The 18177-nt window shown below is 35.7% G+C and overlaps 3 protein-coding genes across 3 annotated transcripts in view; 1 reads left to right on the forward strand and 2 right to left on the reverse strand.

Annotated features, from left to right (window-relative positions):
- LOC132109791 (collagen alpha-1(XXIII) chain-like) overlaps positions 1-4778 on the reverse strand; it is a 135596-nt gene extending 130818 nt beyond the window's left edge. Inside the window, exons 1-2 of the mRNA XM_059516134.1 lie at positions 4304-4778; positions 3223-3292 (exon numbers count right to left, since the gene is read on the reverse strand). Of these exons, the coding sequence (XP_059372117.1) occupies positions 3223-3292; positions 4304-4576 (343 nt within the window). The 5' untranslated portion in view covers positions 4577-4778. The remainder of the gene's footprint in view (positions 1-3222; positions 3293-4303) is intronic.
- A 904-nt stretch (positions 4779-5682) lies between these two features.
- On the reverse strand, positions 5683-11480 carry LOC132109792 (dual specificity protein kinase CLK4-like). The gene is made up of 13 exons (XM_059516135.1): positions 11323-11480; positions 10759-10910; positions 9564-9834; positions 8927-9017; positions 8553-8619; positions 8035-8151; positions 7676-7842; positions 7495-7589; positions 7058-7187; positions 6837-6919; positions 6657-6736; positions 6304-6394; positions 5683-6171 (listed from the first exon to the last, which is right to left on the reverse strand). The coding sequence occupies exons 2-13, from the start codon at positions 10908-10910 to the stop codon at positions 6025-6027; spliced, it is 1491 nt and encodes a 496-aa protein (XP_059372118.1). The 5' UTR covers positions 11323-11480; the 3' UTR covers positions 5683-6024.
- Positions 11481-14375: 2895 nt separating this feature from the next.
- Positions 14376-18175, forward strand: LOC132109794 (small ribosomal subunit protein RACK1-like). Its single transcript, XM_059516138.1, has 8 exons — positions 14376-14587; positions 14832-15003; positions 15750-15897; positions 16635-16730; positions 16976-17086; positions 17318-17458; positions 17711-17821; positions 18067-18175. The coding sequence occupies exons 1-8, from the start codon at positions 14479-14481 to the stop codon at positions 18130-18132; spliced, it is 954 nt and encodes a 317-aa protein (XP_059372121.1). The 5' UTR covers positions 14376-14478; the 3' UTR covers positions 18133-18175.
- The last annotated feature ends 2 nt before the right edge of the window (positions 18176-18177 follow it).

Here is an 18177-nt window from a genome sequence, read left to right on the forward strand (position 1 = left end):
GGCATCCATTCACTGCAGATGATCCATTGGTGCAAAATGCTACATTTCCCCAAAGCTGAAAAAAACTCATTTACATCTTAGATGAACTGAGGGTGCATACGTTTTCAGCAAACGTCATTTTTGGGTGAGCAACTCCATTCACACGAAGTATTAATGTGTTAAAATTAAAAATGAATCAGTTAATCAGCATTTCTTCAAGTGAAATAGGCATCATACAAAGAGACCTCTAGCTTCAGTCAATCAGTACAATACACACACCACACCTACAGCTCAGATGTTTCCCTGAATAGACTTTCAAAAAGGGTGATGAAAGGCAATAAATCCTTAGAGACAATGATTGTAGGAAAGGGGAGAAATGCATCCATGACCTTGTCCTACCTTTCCAAGGACTATATAGAGTGACGGAGAACATGCAAGCCTGAAAAATGAGACAGGGAGATGTGAACGAGTTAGACCTTTCGTGCTTTCATTTGAGAGTTACAGCTTGTTGTCAAACAGGGCCTGGTGTTTGGTGGAAATGGGTGATAACAGACGGGCGAATTGTTTAGCATGCAAGGACAACCATCTCAGTCGACAGGTAATTAGGGAGAACTCACTCTACTGTGGAGATGAATAGAGGAAGTAGAAATGAAAGAAGCCATGTGCTTAAGGAGAAAGACATGACAGGGACCATCTACAACTCCTGCAAGTGCATTTCTACAATTTTGATAAATCTTAGAAAGTAAAAAACATCACAATTGTGGTTAGCATGGTCAATTCTTTCCCATTTAAAAATTCAACTCTTCAAGGGTGTGTTGAATAAAAGTTAAAAAAATATATAAATAATAATAATAAATTAATTACTTTAAAATAAATTCTCTCCATTCTCAAAATCTTTTTTTATTTTTTATTAAAAGGCTTTCGCAAACAATAATAATGGTAAAAATAATAATTATGTATGAGTTTAAAAAAAAATCTGAATTTTGCAAGTTAATGCAGACTCATGTTTTAATATATTTTACAAAACATTTTTATATTTTTTGGTCAAATCTTATTTTCAATGTATGGGTCGTCAAAGCCTTACACAATAAAAAATAATGTCATATTATAATATATATATAAAAAAATCTCTATAATAATAATAATACTAATAAGATAAGATATGGGTTCTTTAAATTATAGCAGAATGAAAACTAATAAGAAAAATAATAATAAACAATAAAATAAGGTTGAAAAAAAAATACAGAAATTTAAAGAAATTGCCACACAGCAATTGTATGGCAGAAAAAAGTATTTTATCATAATTTTATTGTTTTTTGGATCCTTTTTGACGCTTAAAAGTTTCATTAATTGCAACTGCATTGGAAAAAAAATCAAATAAACCTTTGTGCTTAACAAATAAAGTCAGTCAGGTTTTAAAGGGGTCATATGATGCGATTTCAATTTTTCCTTTCTCTTTGGAATGTTACAAGCTCTTGGTACATAAAGAAGATCTGTAAAGTTGCAAAGACTAAAGTCTCAAACCCAAAGAGATATTCTTTATTAAAGTTAAGACTCATCCACACCCCCCTAAAATGGCCCGTCAGCTACGTCACTATGTGGGAAGATTTGCATAATGCCGTCCAAATGTTCACACAAAGAAAGAAGGCGTACCTTTTATTCTCGCTGTAGTATTGTTGTTGCTGCCACCGCCATGTCGTATAAATGCTTTGTGTTTCACTGTGAAAGCGAAACTACTTAGTTTGGCCTTCCAAAAGAGGATGATATCTGCTTCATCATGCCTGGAGCTGATCCGTACTGGTCGCTAAGGAAATACATCACTGTGGATCACCGGATCGGCTTTCACCGTGGACGCAGCGGAGTCCAGCCCAGGGACGTCACATGTGGTTGCTGCAAGCTCCTTCATAGAATCCGCCGGCAGCGCCGTTCTCAAGCTGGCTTTGCTTACGCTAGGCCGCGGCTCATTCGACGCCTCCGACATAAACACATTGCATTACACTAAATAATGTTCTTTTTATCAACATCATATGACCCCTTTAAACTATTCCTCCCATCAGTGTCCTCCCAAGCAGCTCCTGTAGGGGGCATTATATCCTGCCCAGTGGCGAGAGCTTTGAGCTCATGTCTGTTGTGGAGACAGAAATACTTCTCCCTCTGATCCTGCCTGCCAGGACCCCTCAAAACGCTTCAGGTTTCAGGTGGCAACCATTGCTTCTAAAATGAAAGGGTCTCACCTTACAGTTCGGTTCTTCTGTTGGGCCTTCTGCAGCACTACCCACACAAACAAACAGAAATAATACACACACACTCACACAGACGCATACTTGGGGCCCCTTCACACACACACTCACACTCAGAACCTTTAAACAGATGCTTATGACCTCCCTCTTGTCCTGCGACATCAATGTCTCCCCTCAGATGTGAACCGGCATACATTTATGGAAACCCTGGATTTTATAGGCACCATGACTCAATGTAAAGAGGGATTGTGAAAAAGAAAAAGAAGGACAGCAGTTCCTCGAAGTTTCTCAATGCACCCAAACTCAAATTACCACCAACCCCATGTTTAACAACCACATTTTGTGACAGAGGAGCCCAAAAAAAACCTCTCCGCAACCACCAATTCATCAATATGCAACAGCTGCATGTTTTCTCCTGACCTCTGTATTTATAATCACAATTGGAATGAAATGCACAGAGCTGTGTAAAGTGAACTATATCTTTACTAATTGTAATTACCTTAAGAAACCCTGCATGTAGTAGTAGTAGTAGCCCTTTATTGTCACTAGTCACAAGTACCAGCAAAATTAGCCATCAATGTAGCGACTGCAGTCAGCCAATATTATCACTAAATAAACTCTAAAAGCATGAAAGACTGATTATATGACTTCTAAACAGACATTAAACATTTAAGGTATCTTAAAAAGAATGTCATGAGAAACATCAAACTACAACAGCTATGAAGGAAATAAAATGACTTTACAGTTAAGCATCATTATCCAAAAATATTTAACTGACCGATCAGAATCTAATATTCCTCAATCTGATCTACAAATCTCAGAAACCTGCACTTTCAGTTCTCTAATCTGTCCATCTACAACTGATTTACCCTCCTCTCATCCACATCACAGCTTTGCAATCACTGTTCAAGAACAAGAAATTGATGAATTTATCAGTTTCCATAAGGTTTCATCCCACATTTTGGAACTGAACACTGTTCTGAGAGCAGATTCATGGACGTACCTGGAGGACAGTTGCAGTCTTGTGTCACGTCTCTCGCCACACGCAACTTCGGCATCGCTTCATTCACCCTCTGAAATGTGATAAACAACATGGAGGAAATTAATTATTACAATTTTGGGTAGAGGTCAAAGGTCAAATTTTATAAATCCATCCTGATTATCACTGATAATCAGAGTATTGAAGAGACACCAGAAGTGTCAGTGGTCATGGGTCTACATATTTGAAAAGAAAAAAGGTGTGAAGTTTAAATAGTTTATAAAAACACTGGCAAACAACATAGTATGATTACACTAATAGTACTGGATTACATAGTAACCTACCGATTATTCAGCTGCGTTCTTTTATTAAGATGTGACACTTATGTAATTTATGTTGATTTTACACAATTTACTTTATTACAATATAAATTTGTTATACATATATATATATATATATATATATATATATATATACTTTATATATATATACTTTATTACAATATTAATTTGTTATACATATATATATATATATATGTATGTATAACAAATTAATATTGTAATAAAGTAAATTATATGTATATATATATATATATATATATATATATATATATATATATATATATATATATATATATATATACTGTATACAGTGTATATTTGAATAAATACTGTAATTCTTGACATAGGACGGGGAAAGAATGTAGCCTATAGCACATGCACTTTAGTTTATTTTAATACATCACAATTAGAAGAATTATCTTTAGCACAAGAATTTAAATTAAGCATGTTTATTAAATTAAAAATCACTCTTATCACATAAACGCACCTGTTGCTCCACATGCAGAATTATAAGTTATCTATAATCCTTTATGCTAGACAGATAGACAGGTTTTTTCAGATTTCATACTATTTTGGTAAATGTATTACTTAGTTAAACAGGTTTAAAACTCACTGGCAACAGCGAGCAGGCTATGCGTTGATTAATGGTTTTAATTAGAACAAGCGGCAAATTAATCGGAGCCTAAATTAAATTGGAAAACATACTACAGAAACACGTGAAACATGTGTTGCAGCTTTCCTTTATGAAGAATTCAAATGCTTGCCTGCTGTAAGAGCGTTTCAATGGATTCCCGCAGTTCCTTTGGGACAGAGATGTCCTTGGGTGATTCTTGACAGATGTCAGTCATCTTTATCTCCAGCTCGCGCAGCCTGCTCTCCATCTGATGCGTTTTGAAACTCATGACAAAACACACCGCTATTGAACTCAGCGATAACACTAGACACACTATGGCTGGAAAAGACGCTAAATAGCGCTGACAAAACGGTTTCGCAGCATTCTGTTTGCTTTCTATATTTCCGTCCGCAGATTGATCCATTCTGTTAAAAGTCTCCAGTTAGTTTCCGATAGTTAGATGACTTGTAGTAGTATTGATCAGCTCTTGATCGATGAGATGTGGCTGTCAGACTGAGCAGCGCGGAGCAGCACACGGTGCTTTGAACAGCATGAGTGTCTCAAAACCTTGTATGCGGACTACCTAGTGAACAGCGTTTTCGTCCGTCATAGACGCGTGTCGATTCATAGATTCTTAAATTGGCCAAATGTTGCGCGCGCCAGTGACGTCTGTGTGTGACGAGCGTGAAATGACTGCGGAGAGCGTCCAAAAGCAGCTATGAACAATCTGTGAGTTTTCTCTATTTCAGGCTGTTTTCTCCATACACACAATCAGTTTGAGAATTAGTCTGTACAATATTTAGTGGAGACATTTTAAAATGAATTTCTTTAGGAGTTTTTGCGGATGTATTCTGTTCATCTTGCGCCCATGGTACAGCTGTACACTGTCAAGAATAATCTTTTCGGTGAGATTAAACGTTACACGTATGACCGACAAATAATGCCAGTAATAAAGTATTTGTCTATGCTTCCACCGATGAGGATAACAAAAATTATTAAATTCAAAATGTTGTTGCGATGTTTGTATTTTGCAAATAAATTTTTATAACTTTTGTGAAATGTTTGAAAACCAATGTATGTATGTGTGTGTGTGTGTGTGTGTGTATATATATATATATATATATATATATATATATATATATATATATATATATAAACAGTAGTCAACATTTTAAGTGGATCAAAGCCTTTCATCAAAGTTGTTCTAAAACCAAAATCATACCCATTCTTGTCTTATGACAACTTTTGATCCACTTCAAATGATGACTAATATATATATATATATATATATATATATATATATATATATATATATATAGTTTATTTATAGTATATATTGTATCTAGTATATATAACGTTAAATATAAACCAAACTATCCCTAAACCACGTTTTGACTGTCCCTCATCGACAATAGTTTAATAAACCCAGAAGCAGAAATACATTTTGCAAGTGAAAATTGAGTTGCGATCTACCGCCCCCTATTGCCCGCCTGAGAACATTACACCTCCACGAGACAAACGATATTGATCATGAACTTATTTTATTTATATAAAGTAAAAACTGAAAAGACATTTACAAATATCACTACGTTTATATTGATAATGCTAACAAATCTGTGACAATTATCGTACGTTTAATACCCTAAAACCTTGCCCCATTCAGTTACACATCATTCTGTCATGTGATGCAGATAACACAAGCACAAATCAATGAAGAAATCCAGAGCAATAGGTCACCCTAAACTGACAAACAAGCACAATAAATATAAACAAGAAGGGAGCAGAGTATGATCTATACAGAGGACTGATACAGTCAACTGAAACAGCCTCTCTCAGAGAGGAACGATAGCAATAATCAAGAGAATCCATCACTTATTTCTTTGTCTTCCTGATCAAGTCGAAAAAAGGGTGTTTGATGGCTTCATCCAGGGTGATCCGCTTCGTGACGTCATATTCCAGCATCCTCTCTATGAGATCAAACAGCTGTACATGGTCAGAGCTACTGGAGGCCATGTATTGCTGCAAAAAAAAGTCATATTACCGTAAGTTGCATGTTTCTAGACGTCTCATCGGCTTCAAGTAAAAACAAAAACCTCAACTGACCCAAAACCAACTTGGGTTATAAAACAATTTCAAGAATGAGAAACTTACTCTCAGCGGCTTGCACTTCTTCCGAACATAACGACCTGAGGAGCTGTGAACCTCCCAGTCCAGCTTATCATGGTGAACGTATCTCTTCTTCCTGCATAATTAGAGAAAAAAAGCCATTTTGATTCTCTTTTACATTGTTTACTTTTCAGGCATCTGTGGTTCCTGGATAACGATTTTTCCAATTTTACTCATGAAGATTAATTAAATATTACAGAGTTTATTATATTATAGAGCATTACTAGATACATTTCAATTAATTGCAGAAAAAAAACTGTGTTTTCCATTTCCATGACTAAATTAGAGTTGTAAAATGTATATATTACCACAAATCCTGCAAAAAATCCAGAAATTACCTTGTTTTTTGCAGCATGTGTGTCGGTATAGGGCCCAGCACTTGCTCCATCATGGCCAGATGCTCTTTACTGTCATGTGTCTGTAATTTCAAAAACCAGAAACTACTTTATAAGTTCTGAAACGAGTCATGTGTATCCAAAGTGAACATAAATGAACTAATCTGAACTGAGGAAAGTGACCTGAAATAGAGTCGATCCCAGATAATACTCAATAAGAATGCAACCCACACTCCACACATCACAGGAATGACTCCAGCCTAGATCTGTTAGAAACAGACAGATAGCTCCGTTATAGCTTACAATAAATGCAATCATATCAAGTGTGCCATGTACCTCAGAATATATATATATATATATATATATATATATATATAAAAATCAATGGATCTGTAACTACTTACCCAGAATAACCTCTGGAGCTCGGTAATGTCGTGTGGACACCACTGAGGTGTGATGCTCATGCTCGTATGTTGCATTCCCAAAATCAACTACTTTCACATCAGGATTCTTTAGCGTTCTCTCATCCCTCTTCTACAATTTCAAACAAGACAATTAATGCACAATCAGTTCTGTTTTTGTTAACAAACTATTATAAGTGAAATATATTTAATGACAAATTTAAACAAAAATTTTTAAAGGTTCCACTAACAAATAACTGAAATATATTTACATTGAATTACTACAATTACTAAAACTTCAGTAATTTTGAGTAATATAATTTTTTAAAATAGAAATGGTTCTATAAAACCTAATGAAATGACAAAAAAACATATCTTTTTAAAATATTAAATATTATTTATAGAACATAATACTGAATGGAGTCAATGTCTCTCCTTACCATTTTTGGATTGTACTTGATGTCAAACTCTGAATTAATAAAGAGGATGTTCTCTGGTTTCAAGTCAGTGTGTGTCAGCTTACTCTTGTGAAGAACTAAGACAAAGAAACGCAAAATATTACATCAATGTTTTGTCCAAAATACACTTAAAAAATGCATTCAAGCAAGATCCATGACTCACATCTGACTGCTCTGATGATCTGGTAGGCCATGTGCCTGATGTGGTTCAAAGAGAAGGGCTGAAAGCTATTTTCCTTCAGAAAATCATACGTGCTCAAGCCCAGCAGCTCAAAGGCGATGCAGATGTGTCCGTGGTGATCAAACCAGTCATACATCCGGACACAAGCACTGGAGAAAGGAAAAATAGATATTAAATACTGCATTCCTAATATGTAGTCTGGACTACTATACACTCAGGAGGCTGAATTCAAATTAAAAAATTAAGCGTGATATATTATACAGCCATGCATCACAGAGGCATAAATTACTTAAGATTTCTTTCTGTTTCTATTTCTTCTATCTGTTTTCACAGGCACTTACTATCTTCTGTCACAGTCAAGTGAGTTAATCTGCTCCAGCACCTCAACCTCAGACACAGCCGCATCACGATAGCGATCAATGTTTTTTATGATCTTCAGTGCAATGCGATCTCCTCCCCTGAAATAAGAACATACAGTAGTATCATTAACACACACGAGAACACACACAAATGCCTGCACTTATTATCCAACACTTAATCAACCCGAAGCATTTCCCCGAAAAACATTTCAAATTTAAAGCGGTCATGAAATAAATTCTATTTTCTAAACAAATATTGCAGATCTTGAAGGACTGGTTAACCCCCAAAATGAAAATTTGCTGAAAATGTAATAAAAAATAAATAAATAAAAACTTAATCCTCGGGTGAAACGGCATTCATTTCATAAATTTTATTTTAATGTATGCCACAATTCAGAAGATCTGGTGTTATTTCCATTTAATAGCAACCTTTAAGTATCAGATTTGTCTTGGGGAGACCAATACATTTTAACATGGTAAAACATGGCATGAAGACTTACTTTTCATGATCAATGCACTCCACCACTTTACCAAAGGCTCCCTCTCCAAGTGTGCACACAATCTCATCTATGGGTTTAAAGACATACAGTTAGAAACATGAAATTGACACAATGGTCCATCAAACCCTTTTAAAAGACTGCGCTGCGTTTTGAAACACTCAAATTAGAAAAGCAATGCATAAATAATCAACGAACATAAGACAATACTAGACTGGTGATACACACATCTGGATAAGTCTAAGTGTTCTGTCACAACTGCATTTATCAGGAGCCCAAAATTAGTGTGTAAAATTAGTCTGATCCCACAACTGAAAATAAGCAGTGAAAGAAATTAAAAGATACAGTAGAGATACAGAAAAGTGTGTATTCTATACATCTTGCTCTCAGCATGTCTCCACTGTGATAGATCAGGTGCCCCTCCTCATCATCCTCAACACTCCTGGATCTTTTCCTGCGATGGCTCCTCTGGGGTTTCGGACCAACGCCAACATCATCATCACCACCATCATCATTAACCCATGAGAATCGGGGACCAGAACGCGCCATTCATTCATTCACGATTGGGGGGGAAGTGATTCGGCCCATTCAGATACCCGCAGCAGCAAGGCCCGGCCACAGGGAGCAGCATACGCAAATTCAGCCCGCGAGAAACACACAGGGCCCACCACATCGTGTGTGTTACAGAAGAAAAACAATGGCAACATATTTTTTTAGATGAGATACTTTCTCAAACCATTATGTAGACAATTATAACAATTCAGCATTGAAAAAACATTGTGTTTTTTATTCCCCATTCATGAATGAGGTGCTTTAAAACAATTTTATGTGCTTTGGATATCAAACTAATGTTATGTCTTGAGTAAGAACCCTCTTATTATATCATAATATTAGCATAATTTCACCCAACATTCTTCCTGTCCAATGAGGAACTCCCACAGTGCAAATAACAAGAAAGAAGGCACAGAAAGCAGACAGTTGCGCATGGCAACAAGAGGCAGACAGTGGTCATACCGAGTCAGAGTGATGGTGTGAGTGACGGTGCCGGTGTCTGTGCCGGCTGCTCCGCCTGCTGTTGCCAGAGGATTTGCTGTAATGGTGCCAGTCTCGATCACGCTCCCGGCCCCGGTCTCCATCGCGGCACCTGGATCTGTCCCGATCTCCATCTCGCTCTCTCTCCTGGTCTTTACAAGCACCTCGGCGGTCATCCTCATTGTCTTTGAATACAGCTCGCCTGTCTTTAGCTTCCAGCCTTTCATTTGAGCTCCTTGTCTCAAGGTAATGCCTATTAACAATAATAAAAGGAAACAATTTGACATACAGGCAAATCTACAAAATAACATTTATCTTTTTCTTAGTTTCCAGCCTATTATTTGTGCTCCATAAATCAGTGCATACCGACTGATTCACATTGGACTGAAGATTATAAAAATCACTCTAGCTACTGTTTTCTATCTGGTGTCTTTATGAGTGAAATTAGGAAAAATTTATATTTATATACATTATTTACATTTATGAAAAATAAATCATCACATAAAGAGACATTGCTGGGACAAAGACCAAAAAAGTTTCATCATCAAAAAAAAAAAAAATAAATAAATAAATGTTTTTAGCAAAATTTAGTATGACCACTTTTGCTTTTTTATTCTTTAATAAGCATAGACCAGAATAAGAATGTTGTTTACGTTGTATGTATATATATTTATCATGTTGAATGAAGACATTATTTTATGTACACAAGTTATTTAAAAATACATTGCTAAAAATAAATCATAATTTTTTTTGGGGGTGGGGGGGTTGACTTTTGATAGAAATACATCCATAACGCTAAGGCCTTGATGACAATCCAGACAAACTCCAAATGTTAGGGAAAATTAAAGGATCTGGATCTTAGTTACTAGCTTAGACCGAGGCACTAACAGATGATAAATCACATCTAAATTAACAAGACTGACATATTGAGGTAATGTTATCAAATGTTTTCAAGGAATCTTCCAAGAAGGTGGCAAACCGGTCAAACAAGTATTATACAACACACTGCCAGAAGATGTCCACATAAGGCTCAGTGGGCCCTGGCCAAAGATCACACAACCCTCAAATTAGTAACTAACGTTAACTGGGAAACTAATATTAGTATAAGATGCCTTATACAATTTGTTGATTTAAAAGGACTCAGAATAAATACAATGAGTTACAGAATGGTTCTCACCCTTCGCTGTACTTGTGATGATGGTGTTTTTTCCTGTATTTATTCTCTCTCTCGCTGCTGTGCGAGTCTCGTCTGTGCCTCTTTCTGTTCTCCATTCTCTCCTCCAGACTCTCTTCTCTCAGCCAGGGAGAACGCAATCGCATTTGTCTCATCTGATAAAACAAACATAATACAAATAAATAACGTTTATATTAAGTAACGTTACACATGAATTCCTATATCCTCGGAATCTGTGTAAGTTAATATATACGGTTGGGTCCACACATACAGTGGCCTCTTTGTTCTAACGCCTCGTGTCAGGGAAGTGTTTGCACGATGCAAATTATTATCTTTAGGAAGTCTAAAAATTAAGGTTTGAAGATAATAACAATAAATTAAACCGATTTAGACAACAAAATGCATTTTTGAGACTTAACTGAACAGTTGAGATTAACAAAACACACCGTCAGTAAATTAGTAGCGACGTCGTTAACGCGTTTGATAAAATAAATGTTATAAATGTTATAAATAAGATACTACAGTGTGTGAGTGCAGTAATTAGCGAATACATAAACATTACTTTACCTGGCTTAAGAAAGTCCTCTAAATAAAAGCAATACTCGGTGATATAAACGGATTTATTTCCTCCGTCTTCTCTGAGTCTGATTTCGTTGGTGTGGTTCAAAATGGTGTCTGTCGAGCTGGAATGTTCGAGAACTAGTCCGTTACGTCATCGGATCTGGAGCGCGCCTGCACACAGAGGCGCGCGAGAACTTACACAAGTAAACATGAGGATCAGCTAACCTAAACATTACACAAGATGTTGTGCCTTAAAAATAATGGTAACCTAACCTGTTAGTCCAATATATTTCCTTCTCTATTCTTTCTTTCTTTTTGTTTTTTTAAAAAGAAATAATTAATTTATTGCTTTGAATGAGAGAAAGTACTTTTTCCTTGCCCTTTTTTTTGCCCTTGTTATATTATATTATATTATATTATATTATATTATATTATATTATATTATATTATATTATATTATATTATATTATATTATATTATATTATATTATATTATATTATATTATATTATATTATATTATATTACAGTGCAACAGTATGACAGTGACAAGACAGGACACAGATAATAAAAAGAATAACATAAAAATAGACAATGTACAATATAGACAATTATGTATGTTGTTTTTGGGGGTTGTATGGGTTTGTTCATCCTCGGCTACGGAATGTACCATATGGCAAAAATAGCAAGATTTCTTCTGTTTTTTTTTTTTTTTTTTTAAATATCATGATTTTATCACGATTCTTCGTCATGTTGGTTTTTCTATTTTGCAAGCTGTTTGAGCATTACATCCAAACTAATTTCCCTATTATAAAGACAAAGCCTATTAAGGTACAAAAATGCGGATATTTAGGCCAAAGTGGGTGAAAATAAAAAATGTTGTTATTATTTATCTTTGTTATTAAAAAAATTAGAACAAAGATGCACATTACAAATACACATAATATACAAATAAAATAAACAGTGTTTTATTTTCAGGTACAATAGGTGTATTTAGCAGGAGCATTCAAAAAATGTTTTTTTCTCTTTGTGTTTAGTGTTTTATTAAAATTAAAGGAATAATTAACCTAAAAATTAAATAAGTTAGTGTTTTATTTTAATACCTTCATGTACTCACTCAAAAGTTGTTTTAACCCTTAATGGGTTTCCTTCTTCTGCTAAACATAAAGCTATTTTGAAGAACAATGTGTCAACTGTTTGGTTACCCAGATTCTTCAAAATATCTTCTTTTGTATTTAGCACAAGAAAGAAACATGTGAGTGAATAAACAATGAAAGAAATTACATTTGGGGCTTTTTTGGTGGAGGTTTGACTTTATACATACATCTGCTGTGCGTGTATGTATGTGTGTATATAGCTTGTACATATATACATACACAAACACAAAAAAATAAATTGACCACACCATCCCCCCTGAAATTTGATGAACATTAATTTAACCAACACTTTACTCATATATTGATAAAATTATTATATATTGTTATTTTTATATGTATATTAATATATTTACATTCTATTAATATTTTAAGTATGGTAGGCTGTTGTGAGCAGTCTATATTTAAACAATACTATAGTATTTTAACTATAACAAGCAAAAAAGAAAACATTATAATTTTTTATTGTATTGTTTGTGAAACTGAACCAATTGTCATTTGTTTACTGGTTCACTGTATATTTGTCTTGGTGTTGCTAATGGTAATATGCATATATTTAGGGATGGGCAGTATTTATGATGAATGTATTTCACATACATATTTCACATAGAAAATAGGATTTCGTCATTTGTATTTAATAAGGTTGATGGAAATTGACTCATATTTTGTATCAAAATACTTTAGTGTTTTGTATTTTTGTAGTTTTAAAATGCTGTAAAATGTCTACATGATGCCATCATAAAAATGTGTCCTCTAATTGGTGCCTATTCAGTAGTTTGACCAGACTTGTTAGTACACTATTACTAGTACACTATACTGTACCTCTAAGGCTTTCGATAGTTTCAGTGGTTTGAGTTGGGTCAATACTCCTTGACAAGGTCTGTTGCTACTTTCTGATTATATTTCTGGCTTATTCAAAACATATTGATAATTTAATAATTGCTGAAATGCTAAAATGTTTTAATATGTCTCCAATGATTGATAAATAAATATTAAATTGCTGAATATTGTACCCTATTTGAGATATCTGTTTAGTAGGATCATGAGTTTGCATACCAATGCATTAATGATCGCCTGACACATAATATATTATTATATTTATGATTAACAGTCAAATGACTAATTAGTTAGAAACTAGTTGCTATGAATACAGGTGCTATCAGTTTTCTTCTTATGAATGACTTGATTGTCATTGGGTCAGTTTTGCTGATGCAAAGTTTAGGTCCTAAATTAGGATACTATTATGAGTCATTCACAAACTGTTACTCATTCAACTGTTACTTTAAAAGTATCCTTAATCTGATATGTGAATATTTAATCTGTTAACTGGTTGAATATGTTAGATTTATTGCATGATTTGAGCAGAGAAAGCTGCTGTCAAACATTGTTTACTTAAAATCATTTTTTGTAAATACAAAATATAGTAGTTTATTTTTATACATGGTGTGGCTGCTGTATTTTGTAATTTTTTTATACACTTAAAATGAAGGTATTTGTTATCTTTACATACATATTTGTGTATCTTTGCCCAGTCCTGCATATATTCATGTAAAAAAAAAATAACCACTTGAGTCTACTCTACACCATTTTAACATCTTGCACCTTATACACCCGTTGCAAACATACTGTTTTTATGATTGTACAACACAGGAAACATTCAAGAATGTAAGTTCCTGTAGTCTTTGGTAAGACAACTAATAGATTTTGTATACATGTATAAATATATACATACATATCTTTATGAATAATACACTAAAACACATACACATTTATTAACATTAACAATAAAATAAGACGTCTGTAATCTACACACTAGATGGCAGTAAACTGTTCACATGAGGTATCTGACGCGAGAACGCGGACTGAAGAAGACGGTTCACCCTCAAGAGTTTTGCTTCCGGTGTGCTCCTTCCTTTTCCTCTTGCCACAGTGTGAGAGATATAGGGGGACTCGGCCCTCCGACAAAATCCAAGTCCATCCACCTTCATAGGTGATTTTTTACGACGCCAAAATGACCGAGCAGATGACAGTAAGGGGGACCCTGAAGGGCCATAGTGGATGGGTCACCCAAATCGCCACCACACCCCAGTTTCCCGACATGATTCTGTCCGCGTCCCGGGGTAAGTGTCCTCAGAGCCGCGCTGGAGCACAACGAACATCACGAGCTCTTAAACTGACTTTGAATAACTTCGTTCAACTCTTGTTTTGTATAACAATGATATTTTCCACTATCGAGAGCTCGTTTATGGTTAAATAGATGTTTATAATGCAACATTGGTGAATGGTAGTACTAACGTTAGTGTTTTATTAATGTATAAAATGCTACCAGAACTGTTGGGTGATCTTCTGTTGTCCTCCTTACAGACAAGAGCATCATCATGTGGAAGCTGACCCGTGATGAGACCAGCTATGGCATCCCCCAGCGTGCTCTGAAGGGCCATTCCCACTTTGTGAGTGATGTTGTAATCTCGTCTGATGGTCAGTTCGCCCTATCTGGCTCCTGGGACAGCACCCTGCGCCTGTGGGACCTGACCACGTGAGTATTTGGAGGGAAAGGGCAGTCATTCTAAATCTGTTCCACTGGATCTGAAGTGGTGATGAAACTCGAATGCCATCTGTGTCACTGTGATGATAAAGAGGCTGTTTCTGAACTTAAAACTCTTAGAAACCCAATGAATGTGCTCCTGTGTGTCGGGAGTTTTCAATCTGTTAGATGCCACAGACCCCCAAATATGATCGTCCTAGATGCCAGATGGAAAGATACCATCATCTGTGAGCGAGAGACCTCCTCAAGATCTTTATAGTATCTTGCATAAAGGCCATGATTATACTGTGAAAGATTAATATTATGAATGTCTAAATATTATTTGGAGAACATTTTGTTATATTACCCCCCCCCCCCCCCCCTTATCATATAAGTATAGTATTTAAGGATGAAGAACCACCAAAATGTAAATATTGTCTGTATCTGGTCTGTGAACATTTAAACAATTAAAAATATACTTTAAAAAAAACTTCCACAAGACGGATGCAGAAAAACTTTAAGAATTGTAAGCACAAGTAGTTATGTAAAGTTTAGTCTTTAGAATTTTGAAGTGTTTTTATTTATTGTCTTGTTTGTAAAATAGCCTGTTATGGTTATAAACTTTAAAACCAACTTTATAGTCAGAATAATTCCATACCATAATTTTTCTGGAGTGTCCAATCAGATTAAAGAACATGGTTTGCACCATTATATCTTGATGTCTGATTAAACTGAATTTGTCTGTTTTTCTCACCCAGTGGCACTACAACCCGCCGTTTTGTTGGACACACAAAGGATGTTCTGAGCGTGGCTTTCTCTGCTGACAACCGTCAGATCGTGTCTGGATCCAGAGACAAGACCATCAAGCTGTGGAACACCCTGGGAGTCTGCAAGTACACCATCCAGGTGGGCCTCTAAATGCTCTTTATACAGGTTTAGTGCCCACTTTATGGAGAGGTTGTAAGTGGACGTAGTCTTTGACCATCTAACATAAACGGAAAATTTCATCAGGGTTTTCTTTGGGGTCCTGGAAAATCATATTAGTCTTAAGTTCAGTCTGATTCAATTTAAGGTAATTAAGTCTTCATTTATATGGTACAACAAATCTTGTCATCTTAAGAGGACTTAAATGTTTGAACCGGAATCTCAATATGGCTTAATGTGATAAAGTACAAAAGGCGATTAAGTTCAATGTAAAAAAACATCATATCAGCAAAATCCGATATTGATTAACCTCTAAGGAGGGTTATTATAGTTAACTAAAAAAACTTAATTGTTGCTTGAAATAAACATTAACTGGAATACTTGGTTTAAAATATAAACTTATTTTATTGCATCAATTCAAAATATTAATATAGTACATTGAAAGTAAACTGCCTTTTAATATTGCTATTAACTCTATTGCTCAATTTCAATGTGTATATGGAATAAAAATAAACCTGGTTATGTAAATGTCTGCCTGTTTAAGTGAAAGAATCTGAGATGCATTTTATTTAGAGTTTGTATTGGTTTGTACTGGATGATCAAATGCAGTATTTAATTTGCATGTCATAAAGGCTTTAAAACCACCACAGATAACCTGATGTTTAGGTTTATGTTTGGTTTGTGCGGTTCTGAAACCCTTTGTTTTGACTCGTCCACAGGATGACAGCCACACTGAATGGGTGTCCTGTGTGCGTTTCTCTCCCAACAGCAGCAACCCCATCATTGTGTCCGGCGGATGGGACAAAACGGTCAAGGTGAGATCTTTGTCTGTCCCTTAATGTAAACTAGAATAGTCGCTCTGTTTTTGTAATGACTTTACCCTGTGATTAAACAAATCCACATTCATATTGTCTGAGCTCTTGGGCTCTGATGACAAGTCCTGCAATTATGATGGGTAACGGATTGAAACCTACAAAGGGAACAACTTAATCAGGGCAGCTTGCAAGGATTGACTGAATATTTGCCAATTCAGATAGTCTAAGTTACGTGTTTGTTACAGGTATGGAATCTTGCTAACTGCAAGCTGAAGACCAACCACATTGGCCACACTGGATACCTGAACACCGTGACCGTGTCTCCTGATGGATCTCTGTGTGCCTCTGGTGGAAAGGTACTTGTATCACTTTTTTTCTAGTTTTCACTAATGCAGTTAGTTAACAGGTTAGAGTTCTGAGATGACCGGGTAAAGATGATGAAACCTTAATGCCATCTGAATTCATGTGATTATAAAAGAGGCTGTTTCTGAACACCAAAAAACATGGGGGGTGGGGGAAATTTAATTCAGTTTTCAGAACCCATTTTTAACTTTCCTATCTGAATTTATTGTTTGTCCTCATTACAGGATGGGCAAGCCATGCTGTGGGACCTGAACGAGGGCAAGCACCTTTACACCCTGGACGGTGGTGACAACATCAATGCCCTTTGCTTCAGCCCCAACCGCTACTGGCTGTGTGCCGCCACTGGACCTAGCATCAAGATCTGGGTGAGTTTATGTACATGAACGCATCCCGTTCATATATATGCTCCATAGGCAAGGTATTTCAAATGCAAAAATGTCCTTTAAATATATTTTTAAAAAAATAACCATTTATATTGGAGCACAGAAATCGGTGATGAAAGTTCAATGCCTTCTGTAATTCTATGATGATAAAGAGGCTGTTTCTGAGAACTGTTGGCCCAACCAGGTTTCATATCATATATTGCTGCTGCAAAGCTGACTGTTTTCTCTCAACAGGATCTGGAGGGCAAGATCATTGTTGATGAGCTGAAGCAGGACATCATCACCACCAACAGCAAAGCTGAGCCGCCTCAGTGCACTTGTCTGGCCTGGTCTGCTGACGGACAGGTGTGTTTTATTTACAGCAGCCTTTACCGCCTGGAATGAGTTCCTGAACTATTCCTTGCATTTCATTTGTCTGCAAATTTTGGCTGGATCAGCTGCTCCCGTTGATTATTCCCAATCACTTATAACATCTGAAACCTTATGGTGACAGTCCTGCAAATATGAGGGGGCCTTAAATATGATTTGAAATCAGTAGCAAGTGCTAAGGAGATGCATGATTATAATTCCTGTTTCTTTTCTCATCACAGACTCTCTTTGCTGGCTACACTGACAACCTGATCAGAGTGTGGCAGGTGACCATTGGAACCAGATAGACGCCTTTTCTAATGTCTAAATAAAAAGTCTTTAAAAAACTTAGT

The sequence above is a fragment of the Carassius carassius genome, chromosome 29 (genome assembly GCF_963082965.1).
Source record: "Carassius carassius chromosome 29, fCarCar2.1, whole genome shotgun sequence".
NCBI lineage: Eukaryota > Metazoa > Chordata > Actinopteri > Cypriniformes > Cyprinidae > Carassius > Carassius carassius.